The sequence below is a fragment of the Natrix helvetica genome (genome assembly GCF_964273705.1).
Source record: "Natrix helvetica genome assembly, chromosome: 1".
Taxonomy (NCBI): Eukaryota; Metazoa; Chordata; class Lepidosauria; order Squamata; family Natricidae; genus Natrix; species Natrix helvetica.
Window position 1 is genome coordinate 376,341,107 of NC_138548.1, and position 27,815 is coordinate 376,368,921.

A 27,815-nucleotide genomic window follows, 5' to 3' on the forward strand; every position below is an offset into this window, starting at 1 on the left:
CTGCTCCTACATCTATAGAAACTTGGCTTCCCTGTTCTCTTAAAACTACTACACCAAACTGGCTCTTGCCCTAATATATACTGAAGTATCTGAGAGATGCTTTTTCAAGAGGCAACTGGACTTTCTGCTTTTTCTTTGAAGATGTTTCGCTTCTCATCCAAGCAGCTTCTTCAGCTCTGACTGGATGGTGGGGAATGGAAGGATTGATACTCCTTGCAGATAGGTGGTCATTTGCAATCTTTTTATGGAATTGTTGAGGCCACCTGGATATTTATCTATATCCTCAGGGTCACTTGAGTGGTGCAAGTGGGTGTGGAGCCTTCTTGTTACTGTTAAAAGGACTGTGTTATAGACTGTAGATAGATGATGTCGTATATCTCCCCCCTCTGTTGAGAGAGGGCTGTTCAATTTTGACATAGATGACCTCTTTGACTCCTCTTTCAAACCAGTGGTCCTTTCTGTCCAAAATGTGGACTTTGCTCTCTTCAAGAGAGTGGTCTTTGTCTTTTAATATAGATAGACTACTGAATCTTGCCCTAATGGGTTTGTTCTCCTATGTCGTGGCATGTGTTAATGAAGTGGTTGTTTTGTTTCCCCAACGTACAGATCGGCGCATGGCTCACTGCATTGTATTGCATGTATCATGTTGCTCAGTTTGTGTCTAGACTAGATTCACATTATGAATGCAAATGACCAGCCGTCTGCAAGGAGTATAAATCTTTCCATTCCCCACTATCCAGTCAGAGTTGAAGAAGCTTCTTGGTTGAGAAGCGAAACGTCTTCAAAGAAAAACCAGAAAGTCCAGTTGCCTCTTGAAAAAGCACCTTTGGGACAACCATGATCTGGATGACTGAGAATCCCCATAGACATAGATTGAAATGAATTCACTAGCTGGGATTCTAGTTCATTTATTTATTCTTTCAGTTAGTGTTTAAATGTAAATGCTGCCCGTCTCATCTCACCACCTCGAATTGTCTCTGGGTGGCTTACAGTAGTAGGGAAAAAACCAGATATAAAAGCATTTAAGATTAATCATTAAATAAAATCCCATCTCTCTCTTTCTCAACAATAAAACTAGCTAAATAGAACTCCGGAAAAATCATGTTGGGGCAGGGAAAAAGAAGAATCCAAATCAATATTTCAGGCAGCTGCCAAAAAAAAAAAAAAGGGGGGGGTGTATTTATAGAGATTTGTAAGAGTCTGTACCTAAAGCTTGAGGTACTTTCCATGACAAACATAACCATCAGTTTCTGCCCTGCACAAAATTTTGCTGTTTGGGAAGGCTTTGGATTTTGAATGCGGCGGCCTTTGCCGCTTCGGCACATTTAAATTTTGTGGCTCCTTCGATGAGAATGGAGAGTGATGCTATGGCTAAAACTCTTTCCGCATGCCATGCATTGATAGGGTTTCTCCCCTGTGTGGATGCGTTTGTGAGAGGTCAGGGTTGCCATTTGACTGAAGCTGATGCCGCATTCATTGCATTTAAAGGGCTTCTCCTTGGCATGGATTCGTTCGTGTTCGTGCAGGAGAGACCTATAAGCGAAGCTTTTCCCACAGATGGCACATGTATTCATTCTGGGTTTCTGAGCCAACTGCCCTTGGGCGGGCGTTTCAGGAGAATCCACTGTCTTAGCATCAAAGATGTTTCGCGTGCTCGGTTTTGCTTGGATTGTTTTGCAAACGTTCCCGCTTGGGGGCGCCAAAGGTGCGTTGTTCCCCGGATATCTTGGAGGGGGGGCCGTTGCACCTTGGATAGGATGACGTTCCGAAAGAGAGAATTCGTCCCATCTCATGACCTTGACCCGCTCCTCCGTTCCCTCGCTCTGCAGTCCCTCCTGGATGGATCTGGATCTTTTTAAGGACACTCTTTGTGATTCATCCTCATCCTCATTCCACCATGCCTCCCTCCCTAGAACAAGAGAAAGGCAAGAGAAAATATGGGGGGGAAAAGGATCAAATGAAAAAAAAAAGCTTTTGGTGAGAGATAGGTAAGATACTACATTTAGGCAAGAAAAACCAAATGCACAGGTATAGCACAGGTGGAACCTCACTCAATAACATGTTTCCCTGAAAATAAGACTGGGTCTTATTAATTTTTGCTCCAAAAGAAGCATTAGGGCTTATTTTCCAGTTAGGTCTTATTTGGGGGGGGGAATATGGTACTAAATGCGTCTGTCTCACTGACAATCTTAACTGGGACTTATTTTTGGGATAGGGCTTATATTACGAGCATCCTGAAAAAGAATCATGCTAGGGCTTATTTTCCGGTTGGGGTCTTATTTTCGGGGAAACAGGGTAGTGGTAACTGTGAGAGGGATGTTGGAGTCCTAGTGGACAACCATTTAAACATGAGCCAGCAGTGGGCAGCAGCTGCCAAAAAAGCCAACACAGTTCTACAGAGGGATAGAATCAAGATCGCGTGAAGTGTTAATTCCACTTTATAAGGCCTTGGTAAGGCCACACTTGGAATACTGCATCCAGTTTTGGTCGCCACGATGTAAAAAAGATGTGGAGACTCTAGAAAGAGTGCAGAAAAGAGCAACAAAGGTGATTAGGGGATTGGAGGCTAAAACAAGTAACAATGGCTGGAATTGAAATGTTTAGTTTAATGAAGAGAAGGACTAGGTGTCAGGCCTGTAGTTATGTTCCTTTTAGGATCTTTGGCCTGCCACACTTTCTTATAATTTCCTATATGTTTCATTAGTGTAGTAGTTGGGAGGGAGGAATAGAAAGGAGTAGGATTGTGGAATGTATTGTTGTGATTCTTCTTAGAAGCTCAAGGTCATCTTTTGTCTCTGCACCTCGACACCTGACCGGAAGCAGAGGGGTGTAGATGCCAGCGTGGAAGATGATGATTGGAACATGTGATGAATTATGGGGTGTGGGGATAAGATCATGAACTTTCAACTGGGTAAACCCATAGGATGTACATTAGAGTTGAAATTTCATAGCATAATGCCAACATGTCTGTCTTATTAAATTGGAGGTTTAAGAATAACTTTGCCTTGGACAATGATTTAATTCTGCATGATATTTGGAACACTGACACTAGGAGTGACATGATAGCAGTGTTCCAATATCTCAGGGGTTGCCACAAATAAGAGGGAGTGAAGCTTTTCAACAATTCATTTAGTAACCGTTCAAAGTTACAATGGCCTTGAAAAAAACACCTTATGGGTTCGCCTGTTGGGGCATCACATGGGGGACTCACCTATAGAGGTCAGGTTTTGGTAGTTCTCCACCATGACCTCCAGTTGCAGGGCCACCTGGCTTGCATTCAACAAAGGACACTCTTCTTCGGTGAAATACACAGCCACGTCCTCAAAAGACAGCGGAACCTGGAGAAGAAAAAAGGAAAAGAGGGAGGAGAAGGAAAAGAAAAGGGAGGGAGGGAGAAAGGGGTCAATGCCCACCCAGGAAAATGTGCAGTGGCTGTCCCATTTTGGTCCCCCCCCCCAACCCCTTTATTCTTACCATAGCTGGCTCAGCTGAAGCAGATCCCACTCTAGAAACAAGAGTAGACATATTCCGAGGCCTCATCAAAGATTTCTCATTGCCTGTAAATGGACAAACACGTAGTGGGAAGTGGTGGTTTCATTTGAACATGAATCAGGCCAATTGGGACAAGACCCAGTCTGGAGACACTACAAAGCCTTTTGTTTTTCTTGGATTCACACAGCTCAGGAGATTGGATTCGCATTTTAAGCAATTGGGAAATTTGTATCTGGACTGAAAAGAGATTTGTACTATCCGATTTTACTGCCAGACTAGGCTCCTACATTGTATTTCCTTTACAGCTTCCAGATACAGGAGGTATCTCTCTCAACTTAATGACCACAACCTTTAGGTTGCTAAGTGAGAAATTTGCTAAGTGAGTTTTGCCCCGTTTTACCACTTTCCTAGCCGCGTTTGTTAAGTGAATTGATGCAGTTGCTAAGTCAGTCACACGGTTGTTAATCGGGTTTCCCCCACGAACTTTGCTTGTCAGAAGGTCACAAAAGGGGATCACATGACTCGGAGGACCCTGCCACTGTCATAAATGTGAGTCAGCTGTCGAGCATCCAAATGGAAATGTGACCAATGGTCGTAAGTCACTATTTTCAGTGCCGTGGTAACTTTGAAAGGCCACGAAACAAACCGTTGTTAAGTCAAGCACTACCTGTGCCTTATTTCTACTGAACAAAATAGGTGTGCAATATTTTTTATTTTTTACAATTAACTGTAAAACCTGCTAAGGAGAAATGTCTCTTATCGTAGAGATGTGACTAGCAGGGGCTTCTGCACAGGGAGGTATCAATCATCTCAAGATGGTTTCCACAATCAAGGCTCACTGCATTTAGTATATATTCAATGCAGCTTGGAGGAAATCCCTTCAGAAAATGGCAGGAAGGGTCCCTTCAGACAAAAGGAGGCAATCGTATTTATACATTTCCAGAAAGGAGAAGAAAATGATACAGCTATACATATGTATGTCGGTAATAAATGATGTAAGCATGAATAATGAGCAAACCTCAAGTTACTTCCCCGCCTTTCAAGGAGAGGAGCAACCTAGAACTAAGGAGAAATTTCCTGACGGTGAGCACAATTACCACATTTTTCGGAGTATAAGACGCTCCAAAGTATAAAACACACCTAGCTTTTGGGGAGGAAAACAAGAAAAAAAACCTGCCTCTGCCTCCCAGCAATTTGCCTCCTTACAGCAAACAGCCCATTTCAGTTTCAGCATAGCCTGATTAGCACAAGCAGCTGATTGTCAGTTGGATCGGCCTCCCGATCAGCTATTTCCGGCTGCAGGGATTGCCACAGCCTATTTCCGCCTCTGCGCGTCCCGTTTTCCGGCGGGGATCAGAATGGGCGGAAAACAGGGCGCGCAGAGGCCAAAAATGGGATGCCGAGGCGGCAATAGGCAATGGCAATCCCTGCAGCCTGAAACAGCTGATGGTCGGGAGGCCAATCCAACCTACAATCAGCTGCTTGTGCTAATTAGGCTGTGCTGAAGCTGAAACAGCCTGTTTGCCGTAAGACACACCCGAATGTCCACCTACTTTTGGGAGTGGGGGGTAAGTGTGTCTTATACTCTGAAAAATACTGTAATCAGTGGAACCACTTGCCTCCAGAAGTTGTGGGTGCTTGGTCACTGGAGGCTTTCAAAAAGAGACCCATTTGTCTGGAGAAGTATAGGAACTCCTGCTTCAGTAGGAGATTGACTAGAAGACCTCCAATGTCCTGTCCTGTTCTGTTCTACTCTATACTCTACTCTCTTCCAATTCTTATTGTTCTATGTTCTGTGTTCTTTCTACTGTTGCTATTCTCAGGGAAGAATTGTTGTCTTCACAGAAAGAAACGCTTCAGTTGTATGGCCATAGCAATTGTGATGAGAACCGAGGATTTCAAGGTTGCCTCCATGAGCGCACCTTCCTTCAATGTTTCTGTCTTGCTAACACACGCCCACCCTTCCAAAGGCTGGTTTGCCTCAATTTTGCACACATAAAAAGGGGGCTAAGGGTTTCCTTGTGCGATCTTGGCCACCATCTTGAATTGTTTGACTCCTTCCCCTTGGCAGACATTCTTGATCCATTATTTATGACGGCATGTCTCAGCCTTGGCAACTTTAAGAGAACTTTGACTCCCAGGATTCCTCAGCCTGCTATGTCTCACTTTAAGTCCACATAATCTTAAAAGTTGCCAAGGTGGAGAAGAACAGACCTATGAGTTTAAAAGGCTCTGCCATCTAATAAAGGAGAATATTTGTAAGCTCAGGGTTGAAATGAGGAGTCCTTGGTGCTGTCCATGGTTGGTTGTTTTCTTGCAGACATTTCATTACCCTAATTAGGAAACATCATCAGTGCTAATCCTAGGAGCACTGATAGCCTAGTCCTAGCACTGATGCTATTTATTTATTTATTTATTTATTTATTTATTTATTTATTTATTTATTTATTTATTTATTTATTTATTTATTTATTTAGTTAGTTAGTTAGTTAGTTAGCGAAGAGCAACGAAGATGATTGGGGGCTGGAGGCTAAAACATATAAAGAATGGTTGCTGGAATTGAAATGTCTAGTTTAATGAAAAGAAGAATTAGGAGTGACATGATAGCAGTCTTCTAATATCTCAGGGGCTGCCACAAAGAAGAGGGAGTCAAGCTATTCTCCAAAGCACCTGAGGGAGCAGGACAAGAAGCAACAGATGGAACTAAACAAAGAGAGAAGCAACCTAGAACGAAGGAGAGATTGCCTAACACTGAGAACAATTAATCATTGGAACAGCTTGCTTCAGAGGTTGTGAATGCTCCAACACTCAAGGTTTTAAAGAAGAGATTGGACAACCATTTGTCTGAAGTGGTGTAGGGTGTCCTGCCTAAGCATGAGGTTGGACTTGAAGACCTCCGAGGTCCCTTCCAACTCTGTTGTTCTAACTTTTTTAAATGTCTGCCAGAAAATAACCAAGCTCAAAGAGCACCAAGGACCCCCTCAAGGTTCTGCATCTTTTAAACTTTTTTTTTTTAACCAAACATCTGAAATCCACCAGGGCTATCCCCGTCTGGTAATCCAGAAGCTATCTCTCGGCCCAGAGAGATGGAAGACCAAGACAATCTATCTATCTATCCCTTGATTTCTTACCCTGCAATACGGCATCTTCATTCTCTAAGATCTGCTTGAAGAACTGTCTCTGTCCTGCGTCTGAGGGAGTCTCCTTCTTAATTGTGGGGAAATCGTTAGAAGCATCCACAAACAGGCCCTGCAAAGCAGTACCAGAGATCCATACAAGGTGGGAACAGGAGAGCAGATAAGACCTCGCTTTTAAGGATCTCCCCCCCCCTCCCAAAAACTGTGCAGCTGGAAGAGGTTTGGGGAGAACCATGCATTCTCATCCCCTTGGAACAAGCAGGAAGAAAAGTTTTAAGTTATCGAGGGGAGGGGGGGTGTATAGCCTGTATTCCTCCCCAGCGTAGCTCTTTGGCAACAGCATCCAGAGGTTCTCCAGATCTCCTCCTAATAAATGCTGATCAAGATCCTCCAATGAGCCACATGCCTAAGATGTAACGTGAAACCTTCTCGAGTTGGAAGGTGACTCAAATCACTTCACGGACCTTGAAAGTACCACCAAAAGGCTGCCCTCACCTGGATTTTCGGCTTCTTGTCCTCTGCTTGGCTCAGGAGGAAGCCTTCGGCCAGGGCCACCGCCTGGGAACAGGTCTCAGCTCCACATTCTCTGATCCAGCTCTTCATGTCGGGAGGCAGGATAGTCAAGAACTGTTCTAAGATCACCAGATCTAGGATCTCCGCTTTCGTATACTCTCCTGGCTTCAGCCACTGGCAACACAGATCGTGAAGCTGGCTGTAAACCCCTCGGGGCCCGGCGCACTTACGATAGCGGAACTGCCTGAAGTGTTGGCGCTGGACGTAGGAGTTACCTTTCTCTTCCCTCGGGATTTTGTTGAGATTTTTTTCCCAGGGTTCCCCAGGGCTGCGAGCCTCGGGGATGTCGAGGCCCCCCACCGCATCCACAGCTTCCTCCTTCGATCCTTGGGTCAGCACCGTCTCCAATAAGATTCGAAACATGGCTCAATGGCTTTCTTCCGGCAATGTCTGAATGGCTATAATTGAACTGAAAGTAAGTTGGTCTCTTTTTTGGGGGGGGGGGGAGTCGGAGTGATGGCACCACTCAGGAAGTCAAGGATTAAATTACAAGGCAGCCATAAACCGATGTTAGTATCTCTCTGAAAATAAGGAGACAGTGGAGAGTGAGACAGATCAGAGGCAATACAACAGGTAATAAACAAGATTTCTTGTACAAAGCGCAGCTCACATACTTTGCTTGGCTGATAGTCACATTTGAATGAACGAATAAATGAGAGCTACAGGTCCCAGATTCCCCAAATAAAAACCATAAAATAACCAGAGACAAACAATGCCACACTCTTCACAACAGAAGCAGTCATCGGCCCCCAACTGACTATGGATAGTCTCAGTCATCCAGGTCAAGGGCCCGATCTAACAAAATGAAATTCAATGTAGAGAAAAGTAAAGTCTTACACTTAGGCAAGAAAAACCAAAAGTACTCCTCTAGACTGGGTGAAACCAGGCTTAATGGCAGTAACTGTGAGAGGGATCTTGGAATCTTAGTGGACAACCAATTAAATATGAGCCAATAGTGTGTGGTGGCACCCCCCCCCCCAAAATGCAATCCTAGGTTGCCTTAACAGGAGGCTACAATCAAGATGAAGGGAGGTACTAATACCACTCTATAAAGCCTTAGTAAGACCACACCTAGAGTACTGCACCCAGTTTTGGTCACCACACTACAAAAAGATGTTGAATCTGTAGAAAACGTGCAGAGAAAAGCAACCAAGGTGATTAGGGGACTGGAGGCTAAAACATACAATGAATGGTTGCAGAAATTGGGCATGGCTAGCCTAATGAAGAGAAGGACCAGGGGAGACATGATAGCAGCCTTCCAATATTTGAGGGGCTGCCACAGAGAGGAGGAGGTCAAGCTACTTTCCAAAGCACCCGAAGCTTTCAAGAAGAGTGGGCTGCCATCTCTCAAAAATGATGCAGGGTCTGCTGGGTGGGGGGTTGGATTACATGACCTGCAAGGTCCCTTCCAACTCTTGTTAATATCTACTTTTTTCTCTGTGCGGCTATCCCAGTCCTTAGTTATATTTATCAGAGGCACTGAAACAAAATCATGTGAAGTACACACACACACACACACACACACACACACACACACACTACACATCTGAAACACTGCATTCAGTTTTAGTTACATTACAAAAAAGATGTTGAGACTTTGGAAAAAGTGCAAAGAAGAGGAACTAAGATAATCAAAGGCCTGGAGACAAAATCATATCAAGAACGGTTACAGGATTTGATTTTGGCTAGTCTAGAGAAAAGAAGGATTAGGGGGGACATGATAGCATGTGAGTGAGCACAGTGTGATAACTTGAGACAATCCAGGAGCAATAACAGTACACAAGTTTGTAATAATTATTAGTGGTTTATCTCTACAAAAGAATATACATGCGCGTACTAGGCAAAGGGAGGCAGTTGGGCCTGCTGATAGTATACCTGGCTCCTCGCTATACGTCAGCGGCCCTGCCTGAACTCCTCGAGCTGATCTCATCGGTGGCGGTTGAGACCCCCAAACTTTTAGTGATGGGGGATTTTAATCTGCCGTCGATGGGAGAAGCGTCTGAGGGGGTTCGGGAGTTCATGGCTTCCATGACAGCCATGGACCTGACCCAGTTAATTCAGGGCCCTACTCACGAGGGAGGCCACACGCTGGACCTTGTCTTTGTCTCTGGCCAGTGGATGAGTGATCTGGGAATAGGGGATCCTACTATTATTCCCCTGTCATGGTCGGATCACTCACTTCTCCGGCTGGACTTCCCTGGTGCTACCCCCCGCCGCGAGGAGGCGGAACTGGAAGGTATTAGATGGTTCCGCCCCAAGCGCCTGATGGAACCAGATAGGTTCCAGACGGAGCTTGGGCCACCTCCTGTGGACCTGACCCGCCCCCGAGTGGAGGACCTGGTAGACGCATGGAATAGTGCGACTGCCGGGGCCCTAGACCGGGTGGCGCCTTTGCGGCCTCTCCTGCGGCGACGAACCACCCTGGCCCCTTGGTTTACCGAGGAGCTAAGGGTGATGAAACGCCACAAGAGACGCCTAGAGAGTCGTTGGAGATCCTCCCGTTCCGAATTCGACCGAGCACAGGCACGAGCCTATTTGAGGACGTACCTCGTGGCATTAAGAGCGGCCAAACGTCAACATTGCGCCGCTCTTATTGCGTCCGCAGATAACCGCCCTGCCGCCCTGTTTCGGGTGACTCGCTCCCTCTTGTTTGAGAGACCGCGGGAAGCCCCTTTACAGGGCAGAGCAGAGGAGTTTGGGAAATATCTACAGGACAAAGTCGCTCAAATCCGGATGGGATGGGCCCCTTTCAGTAGTTCAGTAGAGACGCCCGTGGCGAGTCTTGAGGGACCGCTTTGGGAGGAGTTTGACTCGGTTGCCATCGAGGATTTGGACAGGTTGCGTGGACGTCTGCGACCCACCACATGTTTATTGGACCCGTGTCCCTCCTGGCTTGTACTGGCATCCTGGGAGGTTACGCGCGACTGGCTCCTGGGCCTAGTGAACGCCTCGTTGGGTGAGGGGTCTCTACCGGCCGCCTTGAAAGAGGCGGTGGTGAGGCCCCTGCTCAAGAAGCCTTCCCTGGACCCAACGGACCTAGTTAATTATCGTCCAGTCTCCAACCTTCCTTTCTTAGCGAAGGTTGTAGAGAGTGTGGTGGTACAGCAGTTCCCACGTCACCTGGAGGAAAATGATTATCTAGACCCGCGCCAGTCCGGCTTCCGTCCCGGGCACAGCACCGAGACGGCCTTGGTCGCATTGGTTGATGATCTCTGGAGGGCCAGAGATAGGGGTTGTTCCTCTATCCTGGTCCTATTAGATCTCTCGGCGGCGTTCGATACCATCGACCATGGTATCCTGTTGCACCGGCTAGAGGGGTTGGGAGTCAGGGGCACCGTTTTACGGTGGTTTGGCTCCTACCTCTCGGACCGGACGCAACGTGTGTTGGCAGGGGAACAGAGATCGACCCGGAGGCCACTCACATGTGGAGTGCCACAGGGATCGGTGCTCTCGCCTCTCCTGTTCAACACATACATGAAACCGCTGGGCGAGATCATCCGTGGTTTTGGGGTGGGATATCATCTGTATGCTGATGATACTCAGCTATACATTTCCACCCCGAACCACCCCAATGAGGCCGTCGAAATGATGTCCTGGTGTTTGGAGGCCGTACGGGTCTGGATGGATGGCAACCGACTAAAACTCAACCCTTCCAAGATGGAGTGGCTGTGGCTTCCGGCCTCCCGGTTCAACCAGGTGCTTCCATCCCTGGCCATTGGGGGCGTGCAACTAGCCCCCATGGAACAGGTGCGCAATTTGGGCGTCCTCCTAGATGCCCGGCTGTCCATGGATGACCATGTAACAGCCGTGGCAAGGGGGGCGTTCCATCAGGTCCGCCTGATGCGCCAATTGCGCCCCTTATTGGACCGGGATGCCCTACGCACAGTCACCCATGCGCTAGTGACGTCTCGCCTGGACTACTGCAATGCTCTCTACATGGGGCTTCCCTTGAGATGCACTCGGAGACTGCAGTTGGTCCAGAACGCGGCCGCGCGGGTGATTAAGGGGAGGACTAGATACTCCCCGGTAACACCTCTCCTGCGCGAGCTGCACTGGCTTCCTGTGGTCTACCGAGTGCGTTTCAAGGTTTTGATTATGATCTTTAAAGCGCTTCATGGCACAGGGCCTAGTTACATGCAGGATCGCATCCTGCCCCACACATCCCTACGACCAATTTGTTCACACAGAGAGGGACTTCTCCGGGTGCCGTCCACCAAACAGTGTCGGGGGGCGACACCCAGGAGCAGAGCCTTCTCTGTGATGGGCCCAGCCCTGTGGAATGACCTCCCCCGTGACATCAGGATCACTTCCGATCTCCGCTCCTTCCGTGTACAGCTGAAGACCTACCTCTTTCAATTATCTGGCCTGGCTCAACCGTAATTTTTTCTCACTCCTCCTGACTGTCTTTTTAAATTTTAAATTTTAATTGTACATTGGGTTTTTTACAATTGGGTATTTTAATGGGGATTTTAACTGTCTAAATGTTGTAATTGGTTACCTCCTCCGTGCATGTGTGTCTCTGTATTTTTGTATGTTTATGTGTTTGTATACATGTTTCTATGTTCTATATGCCCATTGTACGCCGCCCCGAGTCCTGCCTGGAAAGGGAGCGGCTAATAAATTCAAATTTATTATTATTATTATTATTATTATTAAAGGTCAAACAATCAATCAGCAGCTACAGCAGGGAAGAATACATGAAGAGGGAGATACACCCTCACAGGGCGTCTCTTATAATACAGCCTCTTAAAGAGGTAACACTCAAATAACCCTGTTGACTCATTCCTCATCATTGCATCATTTCAGTATTACAGCATTAAACAGCTGTTCAGCTATTAAATCACCCTCACATAGCAGTATTTCAGTTATTTGAGATGCTGCCACAAAAGGAGATCCTCAATTTATTTTCCAAAGCAGGACAAGAAACAAGGGATGGAAACTAATCAAAGAGAGAAGCAACCTGGAATTAAGGAGAAACTTCCTAATAGTTAGGACAATTAATCAGTGGAACAGCTTTGCCTTCAGACATTGTAGATACTCCATCACTGGAGGCTTTTAACAGAAGACTGGATAGTCATTTGACTGAAATAGTATAGGACCGTGATGGCGAACCTGTGGCACGCAGAGCCATTTTTAAGGGCATGCAAGGCGTGTGCTGGCCAGCTGACTTCAGCCTCCTTTTGAGGCCGTTTTTCACCCTCCGGAGGCTTCCTTGAAGCCTCCAGAGTGCGAAAAACCGCCCCTACGGGCAAACCGGAAATTTAGGAATGGACTTCTGGTTTGCTCCTAGGACCGTTTTTCGTCCTCTGGAGCCTTCAGGGAAGCCTCTTGAAGGGCGCCGAGGGCAAAAATCGCCCTTATGGAAAAACCAGAAGTCACCACTCCCAAACTTCCGGTAGGTCCGTTTTTCGCCCTCCGGAGGCTTTAAAGAAGCTCCTGATGCCTCCGGAGGGCATCTAGAGGGGGGGGGGAGGCTATTTTCGCTCTCCCCAGACTCCTAGAAAGCCTCTGGCGCTTGGGCAGGGCGAAAAAACAGTGCCAAAAGCAGGGGGGGTATTATGCGCATAGCATTATGGGTGTGGCACGCATGCGGATAATCCCCCTGTGCTCCCCCCGCTTTTGGCACGGGAGCCAAAAAAGGTTCGCCATCGCTGGTATAGGATCTCCTGCTCAAGCAGGGAACTGGACTAGACGACCTCCAAGGTCTCTTCCAGCTCTATTCTGATTTTGTTTATCCTTGAAGGCATTTCGCTGCTCATCCAAGGCGCATGAAGAAGCTTCTTGGATGAGAAGGGAAACGAAGGCTAGTTGCCTTTTCAAAAAGCACCTTTGGGAAAGTTGCCAATTATTTTGCCAGTCATCAAGTCACACATTCTGCAATCTTCAAATTCACATTTGGTGATAGGTTTTTTTATCTACCGTGTTTTTCAGAGTATAAGATGCACCTTTTTTCCCCGTAAAAAGAGGGTGAAAATCTTGGTTTGTCTTATACAATGAATACAGCATTTTTGGCCTCCTGAAACCTCACCCCCTTCACAAAAAGTGCTCCTGGGGGCTGGGGAGGGTAAAAACGAGCAAAAAACGGGCCGTTTTTTTCTCCCCCCCCCCCCCGAGCATTCTACAAGCCTCCCAAAGCCTATGCCTGGCCTGTTTTTTGGAAAAAAAGAAGCCAGTTTTTGCAAAAAATGGCCCATTTTTTGATTGGTTTTACCACACATAGGAGCACATTGCATGCCTCAAACTCTTTGCATGCCTCGTTTTTCAACAAAAATGAGATGCGCAGAGGGTTTGGGAAGTCTGCAGAGTGCAAAAACCTTTTTTAAAATGTACCTCTTCAAAATCTTGGTGCGTCTTATACTCCGGTGTGTCTCATACTCCTAAAAATATGGTATTATTCACATTTGGTGGTAAGATCTTGCTCTGCCAGTTCCATATAAAATTTAGCTACTCATCATAAGCACATGTGAAAATCAGTTGCTGTAATTTAAGTGTTGGATTAGGAAGTTGCTAGCTGAGTCCCCATAGACCATGGCTCTCTTTTGCCATCTTCACGCTGGTTTATCGCCATCTCTCTGACCCACCTCACTGGGCTGCCACGTGGATAAAATTAGGGAAGAAATCCCCTGCAGGCAGTCCTCAATTTGTGACAATTGAGCCCAAAATGTATGTCACTAAGTGAAACATTTGTTAAGTGAGTTTTACTCCCATTTTACAATTTTTCTTGCTGCGTTTGTTAGGCAAATCATTGCAGGTGTTCATTTGGTAACACGGTTAAGTGAATCAGGTTTCCCTATTGATTTTGCTCGTCAGGAGGACAGAAAAGGGGATCACATGACCCAGGGACCCTGCAACTATAAATCACGTGAGCACGGGGATGCAGCAAAGCTCGTAAGTCCTTTCCCAGCGCTGCTGTAACTTTGGTCACTAAATGAACGGTTGTGAGTCGAGGGCTGCCTGGGAGTCACAAGCCTCCCTCCGTGCCAATCTCTTGCTCACATAGTCTCTCTGTGGTGGATTGCAGCCCAGGGGAAGGAGGGGCTCTTTTTCCAGGGAGCAAAGGGACAAAGAAGCTTGGAATCTCCGCTATGCAGGGAAAGGACAAAGGGCAGATTCCTCCAGGCTCTTCCCTTCACAGGCTGCATCTAATAGTTATGCAAATGTGGGTTCTAAGTCTGGCAAGGCTTCATTCTTACCATGCTGAACTCAACATGCACTGCGGCTTCTCCTGCAATAACCCATTGCCCCTGTTTTTTCTTCTCATCTCCGCTATATTAACAAATGCATGCTCATTTGTGGTTTAATGAATCATTAATCATCTGTGATTAATGTGTGTGTGTGTATATGTATGTGCATATATGTGTATGTATGTGTGTATGTATCACACACACACACACACACTTTCTTTTGAGAGCGGGCATCAGAATTTCATTTTTCAATATGTGCCAGCCTGCTCACAGAAAAAGTGGCAATAAAGGTTATCTTATCCCATTTGAAACACTAAACATTCTCGAAACCAAGGCAGATCCCTAAAGAGAAATGCTGGGAAGTGTTCTGCCCTAGCTGAAGGAAAGGTATTTATTTATTAAATGTATTTGTACAGGCCTCTGAAACACCCCGATTGCCATCAAAACCTGTTTTTCCTTCTCATTGCTGCAATATTTACAAACATATGCTCATTTGTGTTTTAATCAATCATTTTTGATTAATATATGTGTGTGTGTCTCTATATATGTATATACTGTTGTGTGTATACACACACACCCCATATGTATAAGTATGTGTATGTGCATATATGTTTGAGAGCGGCCATCAGAATTTTATTTTTCAATGTGTGCCAGTGTGATCACAGAAAAAAAGTGACAATGAAGGTTATCTCCTCTTATTTGAAACACTAGACTGCTAAACAGTGTCAGATTTTGCAGCGATCCAACCAGCACACGAGTAAATAATTCACAGCATTCCTTTATAGAAGAAACTTCTCTATATACAATAATATAAAGCATGATGCATGTATACAATACTCATGCAGCAGAAGCCAGAACCAATACAACCAGAACTCAGAATCCAGAAGAAGAGAATCTATAATCCAAGGACAAACTAACTCTTATATACAGACCAGTTAAGCTAAGCCCCGCCCAGGCTCCAAGCTGTCTCCCGTGGCTGGCAACAGATCCTGTTTCTTACTCACCAGACAGTTCCCATTGGCTGACTTGTTGTTATGGCCATGCCAGCTCCTAATTTCTTATGCACAGACAAAAACCAAGGCAGATCCCTAAAGAGAAAAGCTGGTAAGTTTTCTGGCCTAGCCGAAGGAAACGGGCCTCGGTAACATCCCAATTGTCACCAAAACCTGATTTTCCTCATCTCCGCCATATTTACAAACATATGCTAATTTGTTTTAATTAATCATTAATAATCTGTGATTAATATATATGTCTGTGCGTGTGTTTGTGTATCATATATACACCACAGGCTCTCCTCCTTTTATCAGCTAAGCCAGGGAAATAGGTATGTATTTGTGTTACAACCCCTGGTAAGCCCAAATATGGGAGGGAGCTCACTCCTCCCTCTTTCTGTCCTTCGGCTCATCACAGAAAACGCAACATTAAAAATAAAAATATGGGTTTCTGCCTGGATGGTTTTCTGAAGAGTGAGCTCCCTCCCATATTTGGGCATACCAGGAGTTGTAACACAAATACATACCTATTTCCTTGGCTTAGCTGATAAAAGGAGGAGAGCCTGTGGTGTAGTGGCTAACAAATCTGCCTAATATGTAACACATCCCAGGTTCAAATCCCAGTAAGGGTATGGCTAGCTGATGAGAGCTAAACAGTTTGAAATGGATCCATACTAGTCTCCCTTTATTTATTTATCAGCACAAATACAACATAAATATAAAAAGGCAACATTAAAAATAAAAATATGGGTTTCTGCCTGGATGGTTTTCTGTGATGAGCCGAAGGACAGAAAGAGGGAGGAGTGAGCTCCCTCCCACATTTGGGCATACCAGGGGTTGTAACACAAATACATACATACATACATATATACATACATAAATTTGTGTTGTATTTGTTCTGATAAATAAATAAAGGGAGACTAGTATAGATCTATTTCAAGCTATTTAGTTCTCATCAGCTAGCCATACCCTTATTGGGATTCGAACCTGGGCTGTATTACATATTAGGCAGATCTATTAGCCACTAAGCCACAGGCTCTCCTCCTTATCAGCTGAGCCACGGAAATAGGTATGTATTTGTGTTACAACCCCTGGTATGCCCAAATTATTTATTTATCAGCACAAATACAACACAAATATAAAAAGGCAACATTAAAAATATGGTTTTCTGCCTGGATGGTCTCCTGCAATGAGTCGATAGACAGAAAGGGGGAGTAGTGAGTTCCCTCCCATATTTGGGCATACCAGGGGTTGTAACACAAATATATATATATTTGTCGGCTAGGCTTAAAATGTGACAGCAGACAGCAGCCTGAAGATGGCAAGTGAGATCTTGCCGAAACGTTGCCAAGACAATCTCAATCTTACACGGGAAAAGACCCGAATACAACAAAACCGTATATACATATATACATACATACATGGTGTGTGTATACACACACACACATCATATTTATATTTATGTGCATATATATGTTTGAGAGCGGACATCAGAATTTTTGAAACACTAGACTGCAAAACACTCAAAACTGTCAGATTTTGCAGCGATCCAACCAGCACACAAGTAAACAATTCACAGCATTCATTTATAGAAGAAACTTCTTTATATACAAGAATAGAACAGAACAATGGAAGGGGTGCAGAAAGGGAACAAAGAACTTGAGACCCAACAGATGAAAACAGAATTTGAGAGAATGTCCTTTTATCTTAGATTTCAAAATGTGGTAGAGACAAATGATGAAGACATAAGGGACATTATGACAAGCATTTTGGCTGAATACACTCAGAAAGAGAAGCAACAGATGGGATGGGAACTAGATCTGGTTTATAGAGGGAACTCAGCATATGCTAGAACACACAATGTACCCAGGGAGGTACACATTAAATTTCTCAGAAAAACCACAAGAGATGAAATTCTGAGTGCACAAAGGGGGCAAGCTTTGAAATACCAAGACAGGGAAATAACCATCCTGAAACAGATCCCCAAGAAAGTGAGGGAGAAAAGGAAAAATTATTCGCAATTAGCGAAGAAACTTTACCAGAAGGGGATGTGGTTCAGATGGCTGATGCCTGAAGGTATGTTAATATTCTGGGAGGACACAAGAGTTAGAATTAATACACCCATAGAGGCGCAGGCCTTTATGGAAAAAAATAAAGTACTCCTAGATAAACCAGATGATCTCGCAACAGACACACAGGACACGGGAGGAGCTCTGCTGGTGGGGGGAGAAGGGGCAATACCGAGAAAACTCAGATCACAAAAATGAGTAAGAAATCTGCTTGACATAAATTGATTGAAATTATTAACTGAATTTATATGCTGACTATATATTGCTATTTAGTACTGAACTTTGTGTAAATGTTTACTATGAGTATGGAGGGAGGGGACACCTGCTGCACACTGCAACTGCCAAAATTTGTAACCTTTCCATTACCCCTTTCCTTTTTTATTTCCTAAAAAAACCAATAAAACTTTGTTTAAAAAAAAAAAGAAGAAGAATAGAACAGAACAGAGCAGAAGAGAATATTTGGACATACAAGGAATTTGTCTTTGGTGCATATGCTTTCAGTGTACATTAAAAAAAAAATTCATCAAGAATCATAAGATACAACACTTATTGATAGTCAAGATTACTAATAAGCTATCAAATCTTGCAACCATTTTCAGCTCCGACAGCCTCCCGTAACCCTCTGCCAGAAAAAATGGAGCCCGGGAGGGTCGCACAGCCCTTTCTCTATTTCGATAGCTTTCATAATTATAATATTATAATTATTATTATATATAATATTCCAAAATAGAGAAATACCCCCACAACATGACTAAACGTGATGATACCTCCCGCCTACCAGACATCTGGAAACTAGCCCTAGTCAATAAACGAGTCCCAACCACAAAAACCAACACAGGACCCAGAACAACACAGGGCACCCTCACCAATCACCCTCACCAAACATCAATTCCATCAACCAATCAAGATGTGACAACACAGCCAACCAATCTGTTTAAAGCAACAAAGCCAACATTCCACACCCACCCACCTATATTTATAGAAAAAACAGCAACTCCGATCATGCTTTGCTCGCACAAGCACGAAACCAAAGGCACCACCTGAAGATGACGAGCCTGACCTCATCGAAACGTCGCCAAGATACTGCATACGTAGACCCAAATATGCCAAGACCTGCATACGTATACCCGTGAAAATCTACGAATGAATATATTCATATATTCTTTTGAGAGCGGGCATCAGAATTTCATTTTTCAATGTGTGCCAACCTGCTCACAGAAAAAATGGCAATAAAGGTTATCTTATCCCATTTGAAACACTAAACTGCCAAACAAACTCAAAGCCAAAGCTAAAAGAGAAACGCTGGAGAGTTTTCTGGTGTAGCTGAAGGAAAGACATGTGTATTTATTAGTTAAATGTATTTGTACAGGTCCTTTGAAACACCCTGATTGCCATCAAAACCTGTTTTTCCTTCTCATCTCCACCACATTTACAAAACACATGTTCATCTGTAACATTACGCTGAAAAATAAACTCAAAGCAAGAGCAGATCGCTAAAGAGAAAAGCTGGGAAGCTTTTTGGTCTAGCCCAAGGAAGGACATAAGTATTTATTTGCTGTAATTATTTGTTAAATTTATTTGCATGGATCTCCGCAACATGCCGATTGCCACCAAAAACTTTTTTTCCTTCTCATCTCCGCCATATTTCTTCCTTTGAAACTTTAAGACTGCCAAACAAACTCAAAGCCAAGGCAGATCCCTAAAGAGAAATTCTGGAAAGCTTTCTGGCCTAGCTCAAGGAAGGGCTTGCATATTTATTTAAATGTATTTGTATGGGTCTCTGCAGGTTATCCTAGCCAGATCAGCCGCCTACTGCACCATCTATTGCCCTCCCTTGAAGTAGGGGTGAAGTAGAGGAGCAGCAAAAAACCTTCTTTACCTCCAAACCCCTGACCTGCCGCTTCCCTTCGTTTTGCAGCATTCAAAACACAGGACTTAGATCCGGTAGATTATTGTTGTAATTGTTAGTAACTTACAATTAATGACTGTAACTATGATTTATGACCAATGACTTGCTGTTTAGATGTACACTGTGAGCTTGTGCACCGGAGACAAATTCCTTGTGCGTCCAATCACCCTTGGCCAATAAAGAATTCTATTCCATCCTATTCCATCCCATCTCTATTTTATTCTATCCCGGTCCTATTTTCTATTCTATATTCTCTTCCTATTCCATCCCATTCTATTCTATCTCTATTTCTATTCTATCCCTATTCTATTTTCTATATTCTCTTCCTATTCCTATTGATATTGTTTCCTGATTGCTTATTTGCACCCTACGACTATCATTAAGTGTTGCACCTTATGATTCGTGAGGAATGCATCTTGTCTTTTTATGCCCACTGAGCGCATATGCACCAAGGACCAATTCCTTGTGTCCAATCACACTTGGCCAATAAAGAATTCTATTCTATCTATTCTATTCTTGTATATAAAGAGGTTTCTTCTATAAATGAACCCTGAAAATTATTTACTTGTGTGCTGATTGGATCGCTGCAAAATCTGAGAATTTTGAGCGTTTTGCAGTCTAATGTTTCAAATAAGATAAGATAGTCTTTGTTGTCACTTTTTTTCCTGTGATCACACTGGCACACATTGAAAAATGAAATTCTGATGTCCCCTCTCAAACATATATATACGCATATACACATATGATGTATATACATATCTATACATATCTATATATACACACACACACATTAATCAGAGTTTATTAATTAAAACATAAATGAGCATGTCTTTGTAAATATAGCAGAGATAAGAAGGAAAAACAGGTTTTGGTGGCAAACACTTGGCCAGTAAAGAATTAATTTGAATTGAATTCTATCCTATCCTATCCTTATCTCTATTCCTATCTCTGTTCCATTTTCTATTCTGTATCCCTATTCTTATTCTCTTGGGCCACCGGAATGCAGAGCCCAGCCATAGGAGGAGATGCTGAACGCCAGGAAGACGAAGAAGACAGAGAGATTCTGGCTCCATAACCACTAGGTGATACTACCGCAAGTAGGGTTCGCGGCGGTTGGTCCTCCTCCCCCCACCTGCACCGATCCTTCGCCCGCACCCCCCGCAACCCCAGCTTCTCTCCAGAGCCATCCCCGCCCCCCCCTTCGCCCACCTACCGTCCCGCGGGGGAGCCCCCAACGACGCCGCACGTGCCCAACGCGAACGGTCTTTTTCCTCCAGCTAAAGAGGGGGCCGGAAATGACTGAACCCCATTCCCATTTCCGCCTCCAACGGGAGGGGGGAAGGGCCTCTCTAGGAAGCGAAACTCTCTCGCTTGAACCTGGCGCCGCGCTCCCTAGCAAGCGAGGCTTTTGGCCAGCGGGCCGAAAAGACTGCAGTTCCCATCATCCTGGACCGCAAACAGCCCACGTCGGGCTTCTTTTTTTGGGGGGGGGTGGGGGCAAGGAGCCTTTTTTTGGTCTTTTCTTTCCGGGCAACGGATAGGAAAGAGCTTCGCCGTCCTTTTCGTTGCAATGGCAGCGAAGGCGAAGGGTTAAGGGCGTTCGTACGGCATTTGCAAAGCGACAAGGTGAGATTTGCGCAAATCCGCTGCTCGCTTTTGGGGTCCCTGTCAATCAAGCGACAGACAAAGTTTTGGCAAACTAAAAACAATCAAATTTAAAGTAAAAAAAGAAATATGTTTAAGATATTTATTAATATATTAGATAGATGATTGATAGATGATAGATAGATAGATATTAAAAATAAACAAACAAAAGAAATCAAGAAGCAACTTGTTTTTTTTTTTTTACTGCTGTTATAAATGCATTTATATTTTATCAAAAAAACAAAGGATGGAAACAGAAGCAACTAATGTCTCCAGTGTCTTTATCCCCACTTGGAACTGAACCCAGAAGGACATTTCTTCCAACAGTCATAAATTGAGGATTACCTGGTACTCTGTTACCTTTGCAAGCATTAGAAGACTTGAAGTCTTTGCAAAAGTGTACCATTTCTATTTTGTCCCTTCCAACTGCAGAGGAGTGAAATGGACAACCATTTGTCTGAAATGGCATAGGTAGCCCTCGGCTTACAATAGTTCATTTAGTGACCGTTCCAAGTTATGTTGGCACTGAAAAAGCGACTTACGATCGTTTTTCATACTGAACAACGGCTGCGGCATTCTCACAGCCACAAGATCAAAATCTATATTTATGATGGTTGCAGCATTCCCTCGGTCGCGAGATCAAAATTCAAATGCTTGCCAAATGACTCATATTTTATGATGGTCGCAGGGTCCTGGAGGGGTCCCGTGATCCCCTTTTGCGACCTTCTGACCATCAAAAGTTGATGGGGGAAGCCAGGTTCACTTAACAACCGGGTTACTCACTTCACAAAATGGAATGCTTCATTTCACAATCATGGTGAAAAAAGTCATAAAACGGGGCAAACCTCACTTAAACCTACGTTTCACTTAGCAACATAACATTTTGGGCTCAGAATTGGGGTGGTAACTCGAGCACTACCTGCATAGGGGTTTCATGCATGAGCAAGCAGGGGGTTGGACTAGAAGACCTCCAAGGCCTCTTCCAACTCTTGTTATTCCGTTAAATAATTTAAAAGGGGGAAAAAACCACCAGACCTTTGATCGCTACTATTCTGATTAGCCCAGATGGCAAAGAGAGCGCAGAAAGAACGAATCTGCAGCTGGAGGACATAACGGAGGGTGACGATGGAGAACCGCTGTAACGATTTAAAAGATGCGCGCGGATTCCTAGAGAGGCAGGAAATGGGCATAGCGGGGGAAGAGAAGAACCCGCACACCTGTTTTGGTGTTGCTAGAAAAAAGGGCCGGTGAGAGGCCTAGCGGGACGGAAGGGTAGGTGGCGCGGGGGGTGGGGTGGGGGATAAAATTGGGGAAAGACGAAAACAATGAATGGATCCATTCAGCAAGTGAGGTCAAGATGGGCTGGAAGCGAAATCTGTTTTGGGGGGTTGGGGGTGGGATGTAAATAGAAGGGTCTCTCCCCCCCTCCCCCAGCTTCTTCTGCCATTATTATATACCGTAGGTAACGCATGCAGTTGCAAATCGGGGCGATCAGCAGAGTAAATGGGAAGATTAAATCAGAAGATTAAAAGATTAATTCTATTACCTTAATGTGTGTGTGTGTGCACGCACGTGCGAATGTATATGCTCACGTGTATGCATGCACGTGTATACTCATACATATAGGTAGTCCTCGACTTACGACCTCAGTTGAGCCCGCTTGTGGCAGCATTTATAGTATTGTTTCCGATTTCACTTTGGAATGAACAAGGAGCGAGAGAATTCTATAGGCTTATTTCAGAATAATTTATTTTAGAATAACTGTTTTTTTTTCTTCCTATAGGACCCTTGCATTTTATTGATCTTGCAGTTTTGAAGAAAGGCCTCCATGCAAAGGTAACAATAACTATTTTATCCCTGCAAGGTAAAGTTGGGGCCTGTGTAACATAGAAATCCAGATTAAAGCACACCCAATATGTAGGTGTCTCCATTCTGCTTGAAAATAGCAAAGGGAAGCCTCTCAACCCTCTTAGAAATTAAATAAGACAATTGAAGCTAAAATGGACATTTAGAATTCTGGGAGTTGAAATCCACATAGTTTCAAGTTGCTAAAGTTGACAAACTAGGCAATGGGTTCCATCGAAGAATTGCTCTTACTGTTAGGATGTGTTATTTTCCTAACCTTCAGTAACATTTAAAATTTCCCTCCCAAGTACAAGTAGTCCTCACCTTACGACCACAATTGAGCTCAAAATTTAGGTTGTTAAGTGAGAAATTTGTTAAATGAGTTTTGCCCCATTTTACCACCTTTCTTGCCATGTAAATGAATTACTGCAGTTGTTAAATTAGTAACGCAATTGTAAAGAGTTTGTAGCAATCCAGCTAGCACACATAATTCAGCAGGATTCCTTTATAGAAGAAACTTCTTTATATACAACAATATAAAGCATGATGCAAGTATACAATACCCATGCAGCTCTTGCAACATGGTAGAGAGAAGATGTAACAAGGACAAGAAGCAAGGAATCCAGAACCAGAGTGGTGCAAGTACAAATGATCTCTTATATACACAGAACAGTTAAGCTAAGCCACACCCAGGCTCCAAGTCTTCTCACATGGCTCAAAACAAATCCTGTGTCTCAGTCACCAAACAGTTCCCATTGGCTGACCTGTTGTTATGGCTATTCCAGTTTATAAGTTCTTATACACTGACAATTAGTAACATGGTTGTTAAGTGAATCTGGCTTCCCCATTGACTTTGCTTGTCAGATGGTCGCAAAAGGTAATCACATGACCCCGGAGCACTGCAAACCATGATAAATGTGAGTCAGTTGTCATGCATCTGAATGTAAATCTTGTGAACATGGGGATGCTGCGGAATTCATAACTATGAAAAATGGTGTCCATAGATGATATCCACAGATGGTGGATATCATGATGTCAGCAGATGATATCCTGATTAGAGACTTTTCCTTTGATTCCCAGTAATCTCAATTTGTTCGTCCCAAAGGTGCTTTTTAACAGGATGTTCATAACATCAAATTGAGATGTCTGTGGAGCTTCTCAGTCATCCAGGTTGTGGTTGTCCCAAAGATGCTTTTTCAAGGGGCAAGAGGACTTTCTGGTTTTTCATTGAAGATCTTTCAAAGAAAAACCAGAAAGTCCATTTGCCTCTCGAAAAAGCATCTTTGGGACAACCACAACCTGGATGACTGAGAAGCTCAACAGACATCTCAATTTGATGTTATGAACATCCTATTAATTTAAAAAATGGAAAGCTGGGAAGTTAAATGGAAGGCTATCAGCCCTTATATAAAAATGTTTGGTAGGTCTAGTGATTGAACTAGAGACTTGCTTGGAAATGCATCCACCTGCCTAGAAAAATTCTAAGATAGGCTGAGTCAGAGGGATGTCCTGGACCAATACGGTAATATAGAGGAGATAACTGATGTTTCCCCTCTTTTTAGAGGCTGGTGATCTTAGAAGCTAAAGAAGTTGGCTGTTCTCCAAAATCAAAGCCAGAGGGCCCAACGGAAGGAAGTCATGTTGGAGAGCAATGAAACTGTCTCTTCTGTGGGTAAGGATGCTTCTTGCACGACTGTTGGAGGCTGAAGTGATGAACTCCTGCTTGTCCTTGTGCGGCATAGAGAGCAGTGTTTCTCCACTTTGGTGACTTTAAGATGTGTGGACTTCAACTCCCAGAATTCCCCAGCCAGCATGGGGAACTGTCAGAATTTTCCAGTCAGCAGGCGGTCAAACAGCATCTGGCAATTCTGGAAGTTAAAGTCCGCGTATCTTAAAAGTTGCCAAGATTGAGAAACCCTGATATCGACAATTAGATGAAAAAAGGGATAAAAATGCCCCAGATCTTTGTTGATGAACCTGGACTGATTGCTTCTAGTTTAAACATTCCAATACAGGTAGTCCTTGAGTAACGACCACAATTGAGCCCAAAATTTGTGTTGCTAAGTGAAACATTTGTTGTGAGCTTTACCCCATTTTACAAATTTTCTTGCCATGATTGATAAGTAAATCATTGCATTTGTTAAGTTGGTCACATGGTTGTTAAGGGAATCTGGATTCCCCCCATTGACTTGGCTTGTCAGAAGGTCACAAAAGCAGATCACATCTCCCCAGGACAATGCAACCGTCATAAATATGAGACAGTTGCCAAAGCATCTGAATTCTGATCGTGTGGCCACAGGGATGCTGCAACGGTCGTAAGTGTGAAAAACAGTCAAAAGTCCTGTTTTTTTCAGTGCCGTTTGTAACTTGGAACAGGCACTAAATGAACTATGGTAAGTCAAGGACTACCTGTACAGTGATATGAGAAATAGACTGCAAACATGTTGAAATTAAGTTGGGAGATAAACCTAGATTTTCGCTGAGAGTGGGAGGGAATGTTAAAGATAAACTTTTAACTTTCTCTCTCTCTCCTTCCTTTCTCCCCTCCCCTCTCCCTCTGCCCTGTCCTCCCCCCCTTTCCCCACAATTCCCTTCCCTTCATTTTCTCTCTATCCTTCCCTTCCTTTTTTTTGCTTCCCTTCCCTTCCCCTCTTTTCTACCCTTCCCTTCATTTCTTCTCTTCCCTTCCCTTCCCCTCTTCTCTACCTTCCCTTCATTTTTTCTCTTCCCTTCCCTTCCCCTCTTCCCTTCCTTTCCCTTCCCTTCATTTTTTCTCTTCTCTTTCCTTCCCTTCCCTTCATTTTCTCTCTACCCTTCCCCTTTTTCGCTTCTCTTCCCTTCTCTTCCCCTCTTCTCTACCCTTCCCTTCATTTCTTCCCTTCCCTTCCCCTCTTCTAAACCTTCCCTTCATTTTTTCTCTTCCCTTCCCTTCCCCTCTTCCCTTCCTTTCCCTTCCCTTCATTTTTTCTCTTCTCTTTCCTTCCCTTCCCTTCATTTTTTCTCTCTTCTCTACCCTTCCCTACTCCTCTTCTGTACCCTTCCCTTCATTTCTTGTCTTTCCTTCTCTTTTCCCTTCCCTTCCTTTTTTCTGTTCCCTTCCGTACCCTTTTATCTTCTCTTTCCCCTTCCCTTTCCCCAGGTGATTGGCAGGACACTGAAAGTTACGAAGAATGCTCTATGGAGTCATCAGAAACAACCAGCCCTGAAGCAGGAAATGAGGCCTTCCTAAATCCAAAAGAGCCTCCCAAATCATCAAAGAACGAAAATAAACCTTCCACCTTTCAGGATGCCGACATCCACGATCTCCTGGTCCCGCAGGAGGGTCACCAAGGGAAGTGGAGGATCCAGTGTCCCGTGTGCGGAAAGATATGCAAATATAAATCCGACTTCAACCGGCACCGGGTGACCCACACGGGGGAGAAGCCGTATCGATGTACCGAGTGCGGAAAGAGCTTCAGCGACAGCGGGACTCTGACTGCGCATCAAAGAACCCACACGGGGGAGAAACCGTACAAATGTACCGAGTGTGGGATACGCTTCAATCGGAGTGGGAGCCTCAAGAGGCACAAGAGAACCCACACGGGGGAGAAGCCCTATCAGTGCCTGGAATGCGGCAAATATTTCAGCCTGAAGTCGATCCTGACCACACATCAGAGAACCCACACGGGGGAGAAACCCTTCAAGTGCATGAACTGCGGGAGGAGCTACAGTCGTAAGGGCAGCCTTGATAGGCACCAGCGGGATCACCCAGGGGAGCAGGCCTACATCTGCGCGGAGTGCGGGAAAAGTTTCGTGGTCAGCGATAACCTTCCTGCCTACCGAAATCGCTACACGGGGGACCAACCCTATAAATGCCTCGATTGCGAAAGCCGAGTGATCAACTTGGTCTAGTTTTGAGGGCGAAGCCTGCTCTCAAAGGTCCAAGCTCCGGACCTAAACCAAAATCAGGACGCGATTCGCTCTGGGTTCCCAATGGTTTATTAAGCCGAACAGCTGATTCCGACTAACTATAAGCTGGGCAATGATCAGCTGATCATCAGCTGGCTTGCAGTCAGTCAGAATCAGCTGTTTGTCGGCATCGCTTGCAGCCTCCAATGCTCGCCGGTCCAATGGCCTTTGGGACGTTCTTCCCACCATCAACCAACTCCTGTGCTGGGGGCCCTCCCCCAAATATGGCAAACCCCATTTTGGGGTTTGACACCTGCTCTGAAAAGGGGGAAGCCCTCCGAAGGAAGAGAGAGACACCTTGTAACCTTGTACAGGATAACCTTGTACGGGAAACCAAAACAACCCCCCTCCCCCCACCAGAAGGGCGCGACTTGAAATCTTTGGGTGAAATCTTCGAGAAGGCTTTGGGTTAATGGCAAATGGTCTTTGTGTCGAAGAGCTCCTACAGGTAGTCCTCGTCTTACAACAGTTCGTTTTGTGACTGCTCGAAGTCCTGAAAAAAAGTGACCGGACCGTTTTTCCCATTTACGGCCATTGCGACCAGGTCACATGATTAAAATTCAACTGCTTAGACACTGTTCTTTTTTTTTTTTTTTTTTTGTCTTGAAATAACTGTGAAATATAAAATAAAGTTAGAAACAACTGTCGAAAGCCGACCAAGTTATTTTGAAAGTGGAATGACCTCTGCCAAAGAGACTGGAGAGCTGGAGGAGGACGATTGTATAGGCAGTCTTCAACTTACAACCATTTGTTCAGTGTCCATTGAAAGTTACAACGGAACTGAAAAAAGTGACTTGGGACCGGTTTTCACACCACGGTTGCATCCCCATGGTCATGTGATCGAAATCCGGGCAACTGGCATGTATTTATGATGGTTACACCCACACGCGTCATGCTATCACCATTTTTTTAACCTTCCCAGCCAGTTTCTGATATGCAAAGTCAGTGGGGAAAGCCAACTTCGCTTAACGGCCTCACAGTTCATGTAACAACTACAGCCTTTTGCTAACTGGCAAAAAAAG

At 44.5% G+C, this 27,815-nt stretch overlaps 2 protein-coding genes across 6 annotated transcripts; one reads left to right on the plus strand and one right to left on the minus strand.

Moving 5' to 3' along the window:
- Positions 1 to 892: 892 nt before the first annotated feature.
- LOC309383786 (zinc finger protein with KRAB and SCAN domains 5-like) lies at positions 893 to 22,171 on the minus strand. Of its 2 annotated transcripts, none has more exons than XM_081936683.1 (6): positions 22,036 to 22,171; positions 7,125 to 7,723; positions 6,624 to 6,741; positions 3,475 to 3,557; positions 3,212 to 3,338; positions 893 to 1,909 (listed from the first exon to the last, which is right to left on the minus strand). In XM_081936683.1, the coding sequence occupies exons 2-6, from the start codon at positions 7,563 to 7,565 to the stop codon at positions 1,326 to 1,328; spliced, it is 1,353 nt and encodes a 450-aa protein (XP_081792809.1). In that variant the 5' UTR covers positions 7,566 to 7,723; positions 22,036 to 22,171; the 3' UTR covers positions 893 to 1,325. The 2 variants fall into 2 exon arrangements, with proteins under 2 accessions (XP_081792809.1, XP_081792808.1); XM_081936682.1 differs by lacking the exon at positions 22,036 to 22,171 and adding an exon at positions 20,570 to 20,696.
- LOC309383813 (uncharacterized protein) lies at positions 20,859 to 27,603 on the plus strand. 4 transcript variants are annotated; one of them, XM_081936751.1, is made up of 4 exons: positions 20,859 to 20,982; positions 22,784 to 22,836; positions 24,410 to 24,517; positions 25,985 to 27,603. In XM_081936751.1, exons 3-4 carry the CDS (start codon positions 24,484 to 24,486, stop codon positions 26,734 to 26,736), a joined length of 786 nt encoding a protein of 261 aa, XP_081792877.1. In that variant the 5' UTR covers positions 20,859 to 20,982; positions 22,784 to 22,836; positions 24,410 to 24,483; the 3' UTR covers positions 26,737 to 27,603. The 4 variants fall into 4 exon arrangements, with proteins under 4 accessions (XP_081792877.1, XP_081792875.1, XP_081792874.1 ...); XM_081936749.1 differs by lacking the exon at positions 20,859 to 20,982 and adding an exon at positions 22,092 to 22,138 and having other exon boundaries at positions 24,408 to 24,517; positions 25,985 to 27,602; XM_081936748.1 differs by lacking the exon at positions 20,859 to 20,982 and adding an exon at positions 22,182 to 22,272 and having other exon boundaries at positions 24,408 to 24,517; positions 25,985 to 27,602.
- Positions 27,604 to 27,815: the final 212 nt, after the last annotated feature.

Coding starts and splice junctions, on each gene's coding strand:
- LOC309383786 (XM_081936683.1), bottom strand. CDS start 7,565: ATGTTTCGAATCTTATTGGAGACGGTGCTGACCCAAGGATCGAAGGAG. Junction 3,558..6,623: donor TGAAGATGCCGTATTGCAGG/GTAAGAAATCAA, acceptor GTCCATTTACAG/GCAATGAGAAATCTTTGATG. Junction 1,910..3,211: donor CCAAAACCTGACCTCTATAG/GTGAGTCCCCCA, acceptor CTCTTGTTCTAG/GGAGGGAGGCATGGTGGAAT.
- LOC309383813 (XM_081936751.1), top strand. CDS start 24,484: ATGTTGGAGAGCAATGAAACTGTCTCTTCTGTGG. Junction 24,518..25,984: donor TGAAACTGTCTCTTCTGTGG/GTAAGGATGCTT, acceptor CCCTTTCCCCAG/GTGATTGGCAGGACACTGAA.